At 39.9% G+C, this 16,704-nt stretch overlaps 1 protein-coding gene across 5 annotated transcripts in view; it reads right to left on the bottom strand.

Moving 5' to 3' along the window:
* Window positions 1-5,427: 5,427 nt before the first annotated feature.
* The window catches only part of Eea1 (early endosome antigen 1), a 104,856-nt gene continuing 93,579 nt past the window's right edge, over window positions 5,428-16,704 (bottom strand). For 4 of the 5 annotated variants that reach the window (XM_006513522.4, XM_006513523.4, XM_006513524.4 and 1 more), the window contains 7 exons: window positions 14,181-14,366; window positions 13,401-13,532; window positions 12,068-12,253; window positions 11,185-11,423; window positions 10,574-10,694; window positions 9,408-9,506; window positions 5,435-8,864 (listed from right to left, as the gene is read on the bottom strand). In XM_006513522.4, the coding sequence (XP_006513585.1) occupies window positions 8,742-8,864; window positions 9,408-9,506; window positions 10,574-10,694; window positions 11,185-11,423; window positions 12,068-12,253; window positions 13,401-13,532; window positions 14,181-14,366 (1,086 nt within the window). In that variant the 3' untranslated portion in view covers window positions 5,435-8,741. Of the gene's footprint in view, window positions 8,865-9,407; window positions 9,507-10,573; window positions 10,695-11,184; window positions 11,424-12,067; window positions 12,254-13,400; window positions 13,533-14,180; window positions 14,367-16,704 lie in introns of all 5 variants that reach the window. The other variant, NM_001001932.3, reaches the window with a different exon arrangement.

Genomic DNA, 16,704 nt, shown 5'->3' with positions numbered 1-16,704 from the left:
ACTCCAGCCTGTGTCAAGTTGACACACAAAACCAGCCAGTGCACTTAGTTACTACCTTATGTGAGCACCCACCACCAGCCAGGGCACTTAGTTACTACCTTATGTGAGCTTTGCTTACTACTTTACTTAGTCATTACCTTGTGTGATCTCGTTTACTACTTTGCTTGATTACTGTGTCTTTGATCTAAGAACTGACCATGATTTTTGGATGTTCCTAGATTGATATAAAAGCAGACTGGGAAAGGATAGAGCTGCTTCAGCCTCAGCTCTGGCTGGAGTCACGTTATAGCTTTGTGTAATTGTTCTTCTTTTCCAATCCTCCCTCCCTCCCTCGAGACCCTGTTGACTGACTGAGCTGGCTTGGTTAGGACACGTCGGACAAAGCCTGCATAAGCCGTTCCGTTCCTGCTAGTAAGAAAAGTCTCAAATTCATTTGATTCAGAAACAAAGCCCAACCTACCTCAGTTAGGGCTGAGGTAAATTTACAAACTTAAGGCAGCATTGACCCTGAAGAGATTCAGCAATATGTCACTTGTTGTTTCTATTCAGGACTTGCTGAGACCAAGAAATGGCCCTGCTATGGTTCTTTGAAGACTAATAAATATATAAAGAATGTACAAGCTGCAGAATTTTACCTCTTATGTCTATTTAATAGTCTAGGGAATAGACCTCCACTTTGGGGAGACCCTGCTTTAAACAGAAGATTCTGTCCTGTTGTCTTAGTGTCTTCAGTCTTCTTGAGACTGGTCAGAAAATGTCAGAACGGACTGCTTTTAAAACACAAAATTGCCTTTCTTTTCATTCTGCGTCACATTTCATCTACTTTTATAACTAATGCATTGCACTTGACTCCAGTAGTTCTGGGGCTCTTTGACTTACTGGGAAGTGTCCAGTGGTTTTAGTTTTTTCCAGCATCCTATTTATAAGCCTTGTTTCATTAGGACTTCTTTTTGAAGGGTAACATTTTAAAGGGAACGGTAGGGGCGTAAAAGAAATCGCACTAATTCTTATATTTTTATTATCTAAATTTACATATGCAAACAGGAACCCCCCCCCCATCATGTTTAGCTTGTTCTCTGAGGCCATTTTCTATCGCTGAATCCAGCTGCATTCCTCTATCAACTACTATTTTTATTAAAGCACATGCCAAGCTAAAGGGTAAACCTTACCATATCCTACATGAGCCACCTGATCTCGAAACAAAGCAGATCCAAGTAAAAGGGAAATCCCAGTTTCTTGTACTAAGAAGCTGTTTGGAGCTCGTATTAAATGATTTTCCTGTCTTGGTAATACTGTTTTCTAGTTTGGGGCTGAGAAACACTTTTTTTTTTTTTTAACATAATATAAAATGGTATTGACAGTGTGTAGCGGCATTCTATTGACAAGCCCACACGGGGAACATCTGAGTTTGTCTTTTCATTTCGCAAGCTTTTGATTCTTACAGGTGAAAGGGGAGAAGGTAGATGTTGGGAAGAGCAGACATAGTTCCACATCCTGCTCAGAAACCTCGCTGGCAGAGCACACAGCCTCTCTTGCTTTCGCATGCTGCACAACCAACGGCTGCCTCAGTGTCTTGGCTTCTTTCATAAGGGAAACAAATGCTTTGGATCATATTAAGTCACCTTTTAGACATGACAATCAATTGCTAAACAGAAATAAGGTGTAGTCAGCTCCAACGTGTAATGTGAGGCTCTAATGTAGTGAGCTCTGCAAAATGATCTATACCAAGCCTGTTCTTTGGTCTTTGAAACTAGATCACAGTTCTTAAAGATGTGGAGAAAAATGAGCACTTGACTGACCCCAACCTGGTTATCTCTTAAAGGTTCCTGTCATTGTTCTTCTTGCAAGTTTTTCCATCAAGGCCACAATGACCAGATAAGTGTAATTTTTATTATGATGATGATTTTTTTTTGAGACCTAGTCTCACTACGTGGCCAAAGAGATATGAAACTTGTTAGATAGTAGCCCAAGCTGGCCTCAAACTTGTAGGGCAATGGCCTATACACAGTCCGGTCTCCAGTCGAGCTGAGGTAGAACCCAGTGGTGGTAATTCCCACCTACATGGGACAGAAGGTGTTCCCTCATGTCCCCTGGATCCCTGGCTCCTGTTGAAGTTACCGCCCCACAGTCCCCACAGGAGAAGCAGTGGCAGGCAGACACACAGACAATGTTCCAAGCTTCTGACCTTCAGGCTAGACTCCTCCCAGTTACCTAGCAACAACAAGATAACAGCTCACTATAATAGGGGCTGTTTGGCCTCTCCTTGCTCTCTTAAGCTTTTACTTTCCTTACTCTCTCCCTCTAACTCTCTCTAACCTCTTACTCCCTAGCCTTTTCTCTTATCTCTTTTTCCCCCTTCCCTCCTCTTGGCCATGGCCAGTCTCTCTCTCTCTCTTTCCACCTTCTCTCCTTTCCCCCTGCCTTTCTACAATAAAGCTCTAAAACCATAGACTGTCTCTGTTCATCAAGGCCCACTGTGCTTGGACGATGGGATAGGCTTTCTCTTAACGAGCCGTGCCTAATCTCCCATCAGAAGGCCTTCCTGTGCTCCAGCCACAGACCAGACTAAGGACTCTCTCCCTCAGCCCTCTCTCCCTTATCTCCAGGGTCAAGAGTGTCGCCCCAGGGCCCCTGGTATGGGGGCTGCCCCTTGTCCATCCCCCTATTGAGTGGGGTCCAGTGGCTTCACACAGCCAGATGCCCACCCGGGACCAAGTGGAAAGCGTCCAGCAGTTCTTCCGTGTCTGCCTGCCCAGAGCACAGGAACTCTGGCCGGACACAGGCTCTCTCCCTTCCCCCACACCCACAGCCCTACACAAACTCATGATCCTCCAGCCTCGACTCTCAAGTTCTACAATTACATGTGTTCATTAACCCTAAGAACTCAATCTGCTAGTTCACCCACACCCACAGAGTGTTTTAAAAACTATGCCATTAATTAACAAACTATTTTTTCACTACTATTCAAGAAATTCAGCTTTCTAAGGACTTAAGTTATCAGTACCAATATTTCTAATTACTCAGCTCTGAATACTGCAGCTCCTATCTGACTGCCCAAGCCTGTCTATCCAACTTGCACACCAAACTAGTTTACTCCATTTGGAATTTCCTGTCTGATCAGAAGAAAGTCAACAATTACAAAGGGGACTATTAATATAAAAATGTGAGAAATTTTCAGTTAAAATTCAAATATATGTATATATTCTTTTCCACAGAAAACATGGAAGTAACAGCATTGACCTCTGGCTGAACCAAGAGAGCCAGGAAGCCAAGGAAGTGACTTTCTTTACATCACCTTCACAATCCCCTGAAGCTTAGGAACCTAAAATGGTAAACTGTTTTGCAGGTTAGGGATTACGGTGCTTGTTTATTTAAAGTCTTTTTAAAGCACTTGTCTATCTAGTAATGACCCTGATTAACTGTCCTGCGGGTCGGGACATAAGTCTAGAGGAATAATGACGGTAACAGACTGAACTCTGCAGGGACTCTCTTTCAGTGCTTCAGTCTGACGTAGACTGAGAAGCATGAGTGGGTGCCACACATGCCAAGGGTGGATGATGAAGGAAGTACCAGAACTAGCATCATACTCTGAACACATTCACCCATGGTATCAGTTTTCCTGTGTCACTTGTAAACTGCTTGCTTTATAGCCCTACCTCAAACACAGTAAAGATGTCTGATACTAGGTTTCATTTCTTTTAAAGGACCAAGAAATAAATGTATATATTTTAATATCCGTTTAAAAATCCCTCTTCTCCAAGTCAGTTTAATTATCTTAGGTCTTTTTACAATGTTCTAACATGGAAGTAGAGAACTCAAAGGGAAAGCTAAACTGTTTTAAGAAAGAAAATAAGTATTTATTTTCCATTTACCACGTAGCACTTTGTCGCAGGAGTTCCAACGGTGAGGTATGTTGTCTTGGCTTCATTGTTTGAAGAATGATGTTTATCAAAACATTATTTTCTGGATTTGACTGCATACATGTGTTAACACTGCAGTCACTTAATTGCAGCTGGCAGAATTTAAAACTTCATTAGAATTATCAAGAAAATCAACTTGAACTAACATATTTATTGTGACGGAATATACTCTTAATTTCATTCAAGGAAATGGCCTTAGGGTCAGAATATACCAGTGTAGGTCTACAAATTTCAGTTTCAGGCATGGTACCTTTTGGAATTTACAGAGTGGAAATAACAAGTTTATCAAATTTGCCTAAGACAGCCAAAGCCTTAGTTGATGTATTTAATTAAGCAGAAGTGAAGGATGGAGTACTTATGTTGGAGGAAGCTATATACAGTTACTCACCTGGGCCGCAGCAGCAGAAAGGCTGCTGTGAAAGGACCAGGCACTACTACAGGGGAGCAGCAGTGTCTACAGGAGTGCCACGCTGTCCTGACAAGTACAGGAGAAGAGAGGGACACAAAGGCAACAGTAACTTGTTAGAGTGTACAAGCGAACAGGAGTGAATGATGGTAAGAATAAAGGCAAGCCTGTATGAAAACACCACAGTGAAACCCATTAATTTCCATGCTAGCTTAAAAACAGGAAAAAAAAAAGTAATAAACAGGGAGAGGAAAGACAAAGAACATACATCTAGTGAATTCCTAATGATGGCATCTATATAGAACTAAAAGTAATTATGTCCAAAAAAGGCTAAATAGATTTTTGTAAGGTAAGAGTTATGGAGAAACTTCCGGCTATACAAGTTGGTTTTAAGAAGGAAGTCTGATGTCCACTTTTCAGGGAGTTTTAGCAATAAACTAGATGAGGTAACTTTCTGGATTCCTTTAGCCTAGAAATCACATTTATATGCATAAGAACTAGTCTTCTCTGTGAATATCATTAAGGGAAATGTTAGCATAAAAAGTAGGAGAAAAAAATACAAATAGCTCTAGGACAGGTCACTTAGAATTATGCTTTTTATATACACAGCACACAGAATAGCATCTACTCTGTGCTATGTCACATGCTTAAGAATGTGCATATTAAATTGCTCAGAGTTTAATGAATATTTGAGTCAAATAGGGAAATAAACAATTCATTCTGGAACCGTAGGCTACAGGAAAAAGGTAACAAAATCATGTGGGTATTGAATCTTCACAAAAGTATCTTTAAATGGCCAAGTGGGTATTAAATGTATATATACAATGAAAGGTCGGATTGATTGTTTTTTAATATTTCTTTTTAGTTTTGTTCATTTTCTACAAACTTAGTCTGAAGGATGAAGAGGAGACATTTCAACCAAAATGGCATTAATGAATTCTCTTGGGATCAGGAACTTAATTACTATCTTAAGGTATATAACATTAAAACATGGCCACTATTGTATCCAAGGGCAAAGCCCTAATACTTGGTGAATTTTTAAAAAAAACAGCTAATAGCATGTTCTCCTTTAAAGCAAGCAAACCAATCATAGTCATTGGATAACATCTACTAGAAAGAAATGGTCTTTAATATCATCTTTAACATATTAAAAAACAGAAGTGGCAATTCAGTAAGGATCCTTCCATTGTTCTTTATACAGATTTAAATGCTGTCTTATAATTTATCAGTTATTTATTTATAATCGGTAACTTTCTAATCACTGGGATTAGAAATTACAGTATTTACTGAGCTAAACTCTTTCACAAAAATAAGGCACAACTACATGATCACAAGTAGTAAACACAATATAAATAATGAACCCAAAAACTAACAGAGAAAATACTCATGCAAAAGTATGTACAGAGGCTATGGATATATGATCCACTTCAGAGAGCATAAAATGTCAGACTTGTGGCTGGACCATGTTACAGTAAGTTCATTACTTCTTACAGAGAGAACACAGTGGGATTTCTTTATTCTATATTATACAACTTTACATAAATTTAGGAAGTTTTATACACAGTATTCACATGTGCAACAATAACATTTTGATCATTGAAATTCAGGCAAAGGGCAATTAAGACACAGAAAAATGTGGCACATTATAATTATAGAAGATCATTCATCAAGCTTATGTCTAGGAATACTAAATTGATGGCACATTTAAATCTTATAGATCAAGTTACCCATAGTTTTTATAGCCAAAGTGCATTAAAAAAACTGCTATAATTAAACAGGTCACAAATATCAAAATATACGGCTGTCATTTGCCTTCCACTTAGAGGGTAATATCTTATGCAAATGCAAGAGTAAAAAAGTAGCCACAAGGAAGGACCTCAAAGCTATAGAAAGTAATCATGAAGACCTTTTAAGAGGCATGGGAACGTAAATTTGGCAGTTGCTATTGACTATTACTATAAGGAAACCATTACACTAGCTAACTCCACTTTAAGAGGTAGTTGAACAAAATGTTTATTTGTACACTGCACTGAGGTTTGTGTGTTTGTCTCCTTCTTTCCTTTCTTCAAAACAAGTAAGTCCTGTATCAGCAGCTTCCCCTGCTGCCTACTACAGACACTCTCTACATACAGTTTACTGTGCACAACCCAGCACAACCTCATTTCAGCTCCCATTTCTGTGCTGGGGTGTGCAGTTTGCCAACACCTGATGCCAACTGTGCATGATAGCCAAGACCTGGGACTCTGTATGCGGCAGCTCCAGCCCACTGACAGTACAATACTACTAGCAAACAGCTAAGTGTACAGCCAAAAAGAATTCACAAGACTTTTTCATTAAACGAGAAAAAAAAAATCTTACATTTCTGTGTCCAGTCCATTCTGAATTGGTAATAGTTAAGAGGAACGGTGGTTTGTTTGGCTTCATTGTGTCATCAGTAAAGTGGCGTGTGATAGGGACATTATTTGGGACCTGTGGCATAAGATTATTGGGGGAACAGGAAACCTACCATAAACACATACGGGTTTTCTTTGTAGCCACTTCTATTTTTTTGTGAAGTGAGGATGCACAAAAAGAAAGTCTCCAGTGTCTTCAATTAAAGGATGAAATGAACAAATATTTTAATCCAGAATTTTCACAAAGTAGTGCTGTGAATATCTGCATTTTTAACATAGTCAAAGTGTTTATATGCAAAAACCAAAAAGGTAGAATTAGGACTACCGGAAAGGATTCACAATTATATAAAAAGCATAAACAGCTCAGTCTATATTACCCAACTATTATTTTTAATATAGAGCCATTGTATCACTTCAGTATATAAGCTCAAGGATATACTTATCCAAGTCCTGGGATGTAATCAGTGTCCTTAGTCATTACTGAAAGCAGGGCTTAACTTTGCTAAATGATTAAAAATTACATGTCAGTCTCTTGTTTGTGTAATGTTGTAAGTATGTCATAAAAACATGAAGACTCCAGCATACTCCTGACAGCAGTGTGTAATATAAATTCTTTCTTGCAAATGAAATATTAGCTCTTATCTTTCTCTGCTATTATCACTAAATGACTGTAATGATTCGATGTGTAACTTTATATTTCTTCTACAGAAAGATAATTTAAAAACTAGTATGTGGCAAGTTCAGTCTTCTGATGCTTTCTAAGAACAAGTTTATTGGTTGGTAGACAAATGACTTTTAAGGGGTCGAGCAGCAGCCAGTGTTTTCCTTTTTATCATCATTTAGGAGCTCCTAGGTATATGGAGGTGGGGCTGTACGGACTCTGCTCTGTAGCGGTTGTGTAATCTCATAGCACTATTTTTTCAAAGTTAAAAGATCCCAAGTTAATATGGGCCCCTCATCAGAGACATGGCGCCAGCTTTCTGTCGCTGTATTTAGTCTTTCCTGTTTGGTTAGAGGAAGTACCGAGAAGAAGGCTACTATTTCCTTACCACTTGACTTAGTCTTCACAGGTACAGATGCGACATTAGCAGTGTCCGTTCCTATCTTTACAAAGGCCCTACTGCAAGCACAACTGCACTGAGGCTGAGCTACATTTATGAAGGCTGGAAAGCAAACTTCCTAAAGATGCTGAAATTGAGGGAGTGAGGCTGCGCTGTGAGATCACTTCAGAAAACTTTCCACCAGCAAAAACCAAGACCAAGCCACCACACGGCTCTACTACTCACCCTCCAGCTCAGAAAGGGAAGTTACATACAATGTTTTAGGGGACAGTGTGTGGGTGTCAGAAATAAGATAGAGAAATGCAAATTAACTCATTTCATAAATACAATCCCAGAAGTACCATAAATTTTACATAGGAGTTTATCAAATCTACTTGAGAATTTAATCAATACTGCCCAAACAAAACCCACACGCAAACTCATGGTTAACACATCATTTAGCATACACTGCATTTAGAACACTCAAGTAATATGTATAACACAACAACATAATTGAGCTACAGACCTATAGAGGAAAAAACAGAAAGTGTTACATTCCTGTGCATGACTCCACCAAGAGAATAGAATCACTGTGTCGTTGTGCAACAAAACCGCAACAAATGATAGGAGCCGTCCAGACATTCTGTACATTTACTCTGAGAGGAAGAAGCTAAGGAATTGTAGTCATCATTTGTGAATAATTAAATTATATTTAAAAAAATACATTGCTATTTTCTGTCCAAAGATTATTTACATTTCATTGGCTAATTCTGACCTTGGCATGAAAGCTGTTTTAGGGGTTTAATGGAAAAAGTAATTAAAGATGAACCCAAGTCTCACAAAAATAGAAGAGTTTTACTTGATACTGGTAACATTCCAAAATATACGAATTCCAATTTGGCCTAGTATGCAACCAGAGTCCAAATCAATTTATTAAAAGTCTAACGTTAGTGTGATACTACTCTGAAGTTGTGATAACCCGTTATCCTTGCAAATCATTGAAGCATGCATCACAGACACGAACAGGCTTCTTCGAAGAAGGAGTTAAGGCATTTTTGGTTGAGCACTCGGCACAGAAGATATTCCCACACTGTCGGCAGTGATGCTGGTGAGACAAAAATGAAATCGTTTCAAGCACAGACTCGATAGCAGCAGCTTTATAAAGCTACACAACTGTTACAAAGCACGGGGTGAGGGTCTGATGATACCTGAGTGCTTGAGTTTATCCCCCGTGTAACTTAACTCACTAACTGATCAAACACTGCGGGAACCTTTTACATGGGCTTTGCTTCTATCCTACAATTCCCAAGAGAGCTCTCGGAAACCCTTCTTTAAAATCACTACAAGTGCTCCTATCAAACAGAAAACTCTTCCTTTCACCAAAAGCTCAGGAACACCGTCTTCACCTGGAATTTAAACGTAATAGTACATTTCTATAGTACATTTCTTTAACTCACTCTGCCTTTGAATTCGCATATAATGAAAACACACAAGGTGAGTATTTATTCACTACTTCAGAAAACAACTGCTCTAGAGAATAGTCAGTACAAAGAAAGGGACTGAATTTAAAACTGAAACTCAAACACATAAGCTACGCAGAGTCTAGGCTGCGTGGCCTGCTGTTCAGGAGCCAGGGCTGCCTGCTCACCCGCCGCACGGTGACGGAGAAGCACTTCCCACAGGACATGCAGTTCTGCACTTCGTTGTCTTCCGCCCACTTTCTGTTCAATGCTTGTGTGTGTTTGATCTGTTTTTAAAAAGGTTTGATATGTTAGACTATATAACATTTTATAGAATGAACTGGTTATTTGTTGCAAGTATTTCTAAAATTTTGACTTTACACTATATGAAACAAAATTTTAAAGTCAGAAATACTATTTGATTTGTCAGAATAGCTACATTCATAAATCTGAATGACAAAACAAAATTAAATAAATTTTTATTTTTCAGAGGCATTGGCAATTACAAAATTCTGGCAATTTTGAAGCTTATGGCAATTTTACATTTATTGTATCACAACAGCAAATTTTTCCTCATGACTGTGAGAACATTTCTAAATCACCTCACTTTCTGTTCACGTTTGCTTTTGCTAGCTCCCCTGCCCCGCTCCCCGCACCCCACCCTACCCTGCTTGAAACAATGGCTTGATTTGTAGTCCAGGCTGACTTCCAACTTGAAGTGATCTCCCTGCCTCTTCCTTCGTAGTACTAGATTTAAAGATCTGTACCACCATGCCTAGCTTGAAAGCATTTCTTTAAATACCTAGTAACTTATTTATTCCTTAGTGTTCCTGAATTTTTGAAATTTCTTTGTGACAAACCTAGAATGATGTCACTCTCAAACAAGAGGTCCCTGAAACAATTACCTTTTTATCTTTCACATAATTACTTATAAAATCTACAAAATATCTCTACAAGGACAGTTGCCTCGTTCTGTAGGTCATATAAGGGAGAGAATGACATGGTTCCTGCACCTGGAACAGAGCCGTCTTGAGCAGAACATAGGCTGTCAGCTTGGACCCACGATTTGATGTCAAGTCGTTCATTTTGCACTCCCAGACACCCCTTCTCTCAGGACCCCTGACCAGGCAGAGGCTGGTCTTTGGCCGACAGTGTCTATCTGAAAGCATTTATTAAGCATGGGTTTTCTCTGTGTTATTCAGTACTGGAGAAGGAACCCAGGTCCTTGCATATGGAAAGTTATCTACCACCGAAGCACAACCTCAACCCTGAAGGCTTTTCCTAAAGGTAAAAATGCATTTCACTGAGAGGGAAACTGGAGGACAAGAAGGCCCGGAGTCAGCAGGCGCCTCACCTGGAGAGACTGGTTCTCCCTGCCCAGCTCCTGCACGGCCGCAGTTGTGTTATCCAGCTTTCTCTGCAGCTCTAGGGCTTTGGTCTGAAGCTTTTCTATTTCACCTTCGCCTTTAAGACACCTTACAGAACAGATTGCACACACAAAGTTAATATTTAGGAAATTATTAAAGACCTTTCTAGAATAGAGGTAAAGGAATACTTTGGTAATTTTATACAAAATACATTAATTCAGCTATTTAATTTTTTTAAGTCTGACTTTTTTAATGGCTGCTTACATACCTGCAGGGGTTACACACTTTCCTCAATTTTTGGTCGAGTGGGAAAAGGTAGAATGACAATATTCCTATTATTTATAATAGATACAATCGATCGATCGATCGATTATCTATCTATCTATCTATCTATCTATCTATCTATCTATCTATCTTCCAGACAGGGTTTCTCTGTGTAGTCCTGGAACTCACTGTTGACCAGGCTGGCCTCAAACTCAGAGATCCACCTGCCTCTGCCTCCTGAGGGCTGGTATTAAAGGTGGACCTACACTACCACCACCACCACCACAACCACCACGATGCCCTGCAAATACTAATTTCATCAGACATCAATCACCTCTCTAGGAGTGCTCTTCTTTCGTCTTGATTATTCTGAACAGTTGCTTCTAAGACAGCAATTTCTCCCCGTAAGTCATCCGTTTGCTTCTCAAGCTCACTGACTCTCCGTTGACTAGACTGCCACTCCTTCTTCACAGTACCCAAGTTTTCATTTAATGTTGTGACCTGCATAGTAAGCTTAGCCTCGTTTTCTTCGTGTTTCTTCATTCCCGCTTCCTTTTCTTTTATTTCAGAATGCTAAGAAAAAATAGGGAAGGAGAAGCTATTATACAAGTAGTACAAAATAATATTTTACTCACTGAAATTAAGATGCCAAAGCTATAAATCATATTGCTTCTTCTGGAAAGGCAGTGGGAGACTTTTTTCTCAAACACCACAATTCTGATTCTGCAACCCAAATGTGTGATCTAAATAGGCTTGCTCAAAAGCCGAGATGCAGAAACGAGGGCCTGTAAGGTCCTCGGCAAACAGATAAAGTGACACAAGTGAGATTCCCCTGTGCCAGTGCTGGGGAAGATGCACATGGCAGGTAGGAGGAATCAGATGTCCTGTCGGCACAGCTCAGCTGATCTGCCTCAGTGGCCCTCTCCCTACACTTTCCAACCACCAGAGCTGTAACGCAAACCTCCATATCGCCTATAACATGCTGCAAAGCTATTCGGTGAGATTGGAGTCAGTTCAATAAAGAAAAGCCAGATGTTTCCTACGAGGTCAACACAATGCAGGGAAGGAGAAGCAGGCTTCAGTCATTGTAATTCCAAAAGTTTCTGTTGCCAGTTTTCACACACTCTACTCAGAGTCTCTCAGTAAAAAAATCTTACTGGAGTGATTCAAAGCTCTACTCTAAAACACATTTTCTGCTATTAAGTTAATTCACTGACCAGCTTCGCTTCCTTCTCAGAAAACTCTTCCTTCCGCTTCTCTTCCTCCTTCTTCACCTGCTCTCGCATCAGCTGCTGACTCTCCTTCTCCTGCTCAAGAGCTGCCTTCAGTGAGTCCACTCTGCCTTGAAGTTCTAATTTCTGTTGAATCAAAAGTTGCTTGGCATCCTTGAGATTTGTTATTTCCTGTTGAAAGAAGCCAGAAAGCAATCACCCCTATGTACAGGCTAATTTTCTGTTAACTCCACACAAGAGAAGAAGGAATCTCAATGGAGAAAATGCTACCACCAGGTGGCCTGTGGGAACCCTAAGAAGGACCTTCTTGATTGACGGGTGTGCCCATCTGACTGTGGTACCACCCCTGGCCTAGTGGTCCTGGGTGCTCTAAGAAAGCAGGCTGAGCAAGCCACTACACAGCACTTCTCTTGCTGCCAGGTTCCTGCCTCAAGTTCCTGCCTTGACTTTCCTCAGTGATAGGATGTGACTTGAGAATTACAAAATGAAGCAAACCCTTTCCTCTCCAGGTTGCTTTTGGTCATGGTGTTCTATCACAGCATGTGATAGACAAAATGCACACTAAGACTTTTACTCAATATGACAGCTGAAATTCATATAACTTTTCACACCAGCAGATATAAGGGAGTCTTTAAGTTCAATATTTCAAACCACTTCTTTAACATGCAAGCTATTTATTTCCTACTCACGAATAACTTCACTGAGGTGATGCTCTAACGCCTATGTTTTAATTACTGCTTCCAAAACTTAGCTCTACACCTTTCTTCCAGTTTGCTCACTTAACATGTAATCATTTAGTCATCAAACATCGTCCTATGTTGTGAGTATATATTGACTTACAGAGTCACACACAGACTGGAAGAACAGAAGAATCCGAGATGAACTGTGAGGGAGGCGAATGGTGAGTATGCCCATAGATATAAAGGCTATCAGGGGAGCCCCAGAGAAAGCCCCGGAGCTTTCTTATGAAACTGCACAACACTTTACAGAGCTTCTGCAGCCAACACCCTGTCTATGTTTCTAAGGGATAAAATGCTAAACCATGAGATCAAATCTAAAGTCTTGCAACTTGTAAATTATTACTTATAATCACAACTTATTTCAATCTAAACTTACCCAGCCGCTCTGCTTTATTGAGTAATCAGAATAAAAGTAGATTTCAATATGTATGAATATCATGCAGTAAAGAGCACTCGGCCAGAGTATTTGTTAAAAACAATAAAGTCACTTGTCTAGCACAGTCTCCCTTATGTAATACACATAAATGTAAAGGACAGGATTACAACAGATGAGAGGGAACGCTATGGCATTAACCTACCTTTATGCTTTCTTGTTTGTGCGACTTGAGCTCCTCATTGAGTTTTGTGATTTCTTTTTCTTGTCTACATTTAATTTCCTCCATCTCTGCCAATTTAGACTTTTCAGCTACTAGTTCTTTTTCCTTCACTGACTGTAGAGAAATTATAAATAAATACAAAGCATCCACTTTCTTGAAAGTTAGTGAGCTAAAACGTTGGTGTTTCTGGCCCTGCTCGCACCTTCTACTGAGGTTACCTAGCAGGTTTGTGCATCTTCCCTTCCTGTTTACCGTGATAACGTCAACACTGAGATTAAATACTGTAGAAACTCATTTTACAACTTCTATTACTATGACTGCTTTTATAGAAGGTTCTCTATTTTGAGTACTTTTCAATTTATAGTTTATGACTAAAAAATAAATAAAATTAAAAATTAAGTCATCTACTAGAGATAGAGTTGACACTAAAACAAGATGTGTCCAAGCTAAAATCCTTTCAGTTAATTAAATAGCATATGTCAGAATTGTCTTAATTAATCTGAGCCATAAATCATAAATTCCATCCTGGCTTCACAATCCCCACTCCTAAAAACACAATTTTTATAATTAAAGGAAATTCCATTTTGGAATATAACAGAAAGTTCTATGGTGTGAAAAACATGCTTATAAAACCACAAAATGCAGAAAGAAAACTGGACGGACAGACAGACACTGCAAGGCAGTAGTGAGGAGACACAGGACCTACAAGGACTGCACAGTCTCAGATCCTCTCGAGTCTGAGGTAAGGAAGAGGGGGGGTACCTTTTCTCTCTGAGCATCCTCAAGTGCCTTACTCTGCTCCTTTAGCAGCGCCTCTTTCTTTGCTGAGTCCTGCTCCAAACTAGCTTTGGCGGCTTGCAATTCTTGAATTGATTTATTTTGGTTTCCAATTTGATTTCTGTTTGAAATCAAGTCTTCTTGTGCCAGAGTGAGCTTCTCTTCTACAGACTTACAAAAAAATGATTTCCTTAAATTATTATAATTAGTAAATTTCAATAAGCACAACAGTTAATAAAAGCACAATAGGAAATGGTAAATAATCACATGTCAATGGTGAGGACAGGCGCTGGTGGGAATGATACAAACCTACATTGTAGCCTACACCATACCTGGGCTATCTGGTATAGCTAATGCCCTCAGGCTACAAACTTATACAGTAAATCCAAGTAGTAAATACTGTAGGCAGGTACAACACTAGGATGAATATGTATGTACATGAGCTTGGATAAATGTAGAAATAATCAGAAAAAGATACTAGGCAATAGGACCTTTTCAGCACAATTAGGATCTTAAGAGGCTAAAGCTGCTGGGCCTGGTGGCCTACACCTCTAATCCCAGCATTCTTGAGCCAGAGGCATGTGTCTCTCTGTGAGTTGGCTGTCAGCCTGGTCTACATAGCACATTACAAGTCAGCCCAAGCTGTTTAGTGAGATCTTGTATCAGGAGAGGGTTGATGGGGAAAAAGGAAGGGAGCAAGTGAGGAAAGATAATGCTGAAGGTTTCCTAGAAATAATCTAAAACCATTTATTGAGTACTTATCTACTTATAATAGGAAGGGCTATCAGGTAAGTAACAACTATATGAAATATATCTAGAGAATGCATATATGGTTGGAGAAAAGATCAGTGGAAAAATGAAAGAAAACAATTTAAAAAGAAATAAAATTGAATGTTACATATGTACACACATTTTCTAGGATCAATGTCCCCTGGCCTGGTAAACACCTTGATAAACAAGACAGAGTTTTCTTATAGGATATATTTCATAGCTGTTAATATCATTCATTCAATAAATTTAGCCTTATATGCAACTCTGTATTCTGACCAGCTATAGGCCCATCCTCTGAGCTTCCTGTCTCAGTGGTACAAGTGATGTAAGTCAATATCATAGCTACTGACGGCTCTAAGTCTCTTGTGTGGTGGTGAACACTGTCATGCTAATACACTTTGAATGACTATGGAAGCAACCTTTGGTTGTGTTGTGAAGGAGTTTCTAGACTAGGATAATTCAGGCAGAGAGACCCACCCTAAATGTGGACTGCACTACTCCATGGTCTGGGGTCCTGGAATGAAGGAACAGAAGGGAGGCAGGGCAGATCACTCAGGTCTGTCTCTACAGATACCATGTGACCTGTGGCCTTGAGCTCTACTGTCACAGCTTCCAGTCATGGTAGACATGGTATTCTCACTGTGAGTAAACAACAAACAAACAAACAACGCTTCCTTCTTCAAGGAGCTTCTGTCAGATGTTTTGTCACAACAATGAGGAAGATGACTAATACACGTGGGGTCAGTTCCTATCATAGTTACTGTCTGCTCTAAGGCTCAGACATTTGAGGATCTGAAGTAGTGGAAAGGGCTACGTTTCTGCCTGTTAGTTACATTTGGGGATATGGTCCTAGGGAAAGGGAACTGACACCATCAGCTACGAAGGCTGAGGATCTGCAGGGAGTGAGAACTCGTTCAGCAGACCTAAGAGAGGCCCCAATTCTTACTGCAGGCGCATTTCCCCTGACAAGGAGCCAGGTAATGCAAGCCAGGGAAGGACCTCTGCCAGTCAGGACTGCACAGAACACATACTTGTTCTCTGCTACTCAGGCAGCCGGTATTAAGTCAGTACCCTGCATAAAATGGTCCTTATCACAGAAGAGTGGCATGTGCAGCAGAAACTGTACAGGGCAGCTGAGCAAATGCGCACCACCAAATACACAAGAAACCGATGTAAGACCTTTGTAAAATGCGTGACATGGCAACTGGCCTAGATGTCACCAAGATAACTTTTAAAAAATTCTTTTAACAATAAAATGTACTGTCCTGGGTGTGTGTGGGGGGAGGGGGTGGTAATAGGTTAGTGTTGAGTACTTGCCTGGCATGCATAAGACCCTGAGTTTGATCTCAGCACTGAAATAAACATGTTTCAAAAACTACTGTATAAATCTACTGCAACCATAATTGTGTAATAGAGGTTCTGGTTCAACAGGCTTGCTAAAACCAAGAAAGCAGTAGTACCCCCTAAGAAATGCTGTAAGAACCACCAAAGTGTTACTGCTTTATAAGATTTTAAATGCATGGACTCTAGAATTTTAAATGTACAAAGTCCATTAATTTATTAGTTCTTTAAAGACCAGATGAAGTCTTCATGACAATGTCAAGGGACAATGCTGTGCCCTGTGTTTGGACATCTACTTACACACTCCCAAACTGTACTACTGTGCATGCCTCGCTCACTCAGCACTGCTTACCAGGGATGCTCCCCTGGTCCACCTCTTTTCCTATCTTTATCTTAG

The sequence above is a fragment of the Mus musculus genome, chromosome 10 (genome assembly GCF_000001635.26).
Source record: "Mus musculus strain C57BL/6J chromosome 10, GRCm38.p6 C57BL/6J".
NCBI classification, from domain to species: Eukaryota; Metazoa; Chordata; class Mammalia; order Rodentia; family Muridae; genus Mus; species Mus musculus.
The sequence above is the reverse complement of the archived record's forward strand: the minus strand, read 5'-3'. Positions and strand labels throughout refer to the sequence as shown.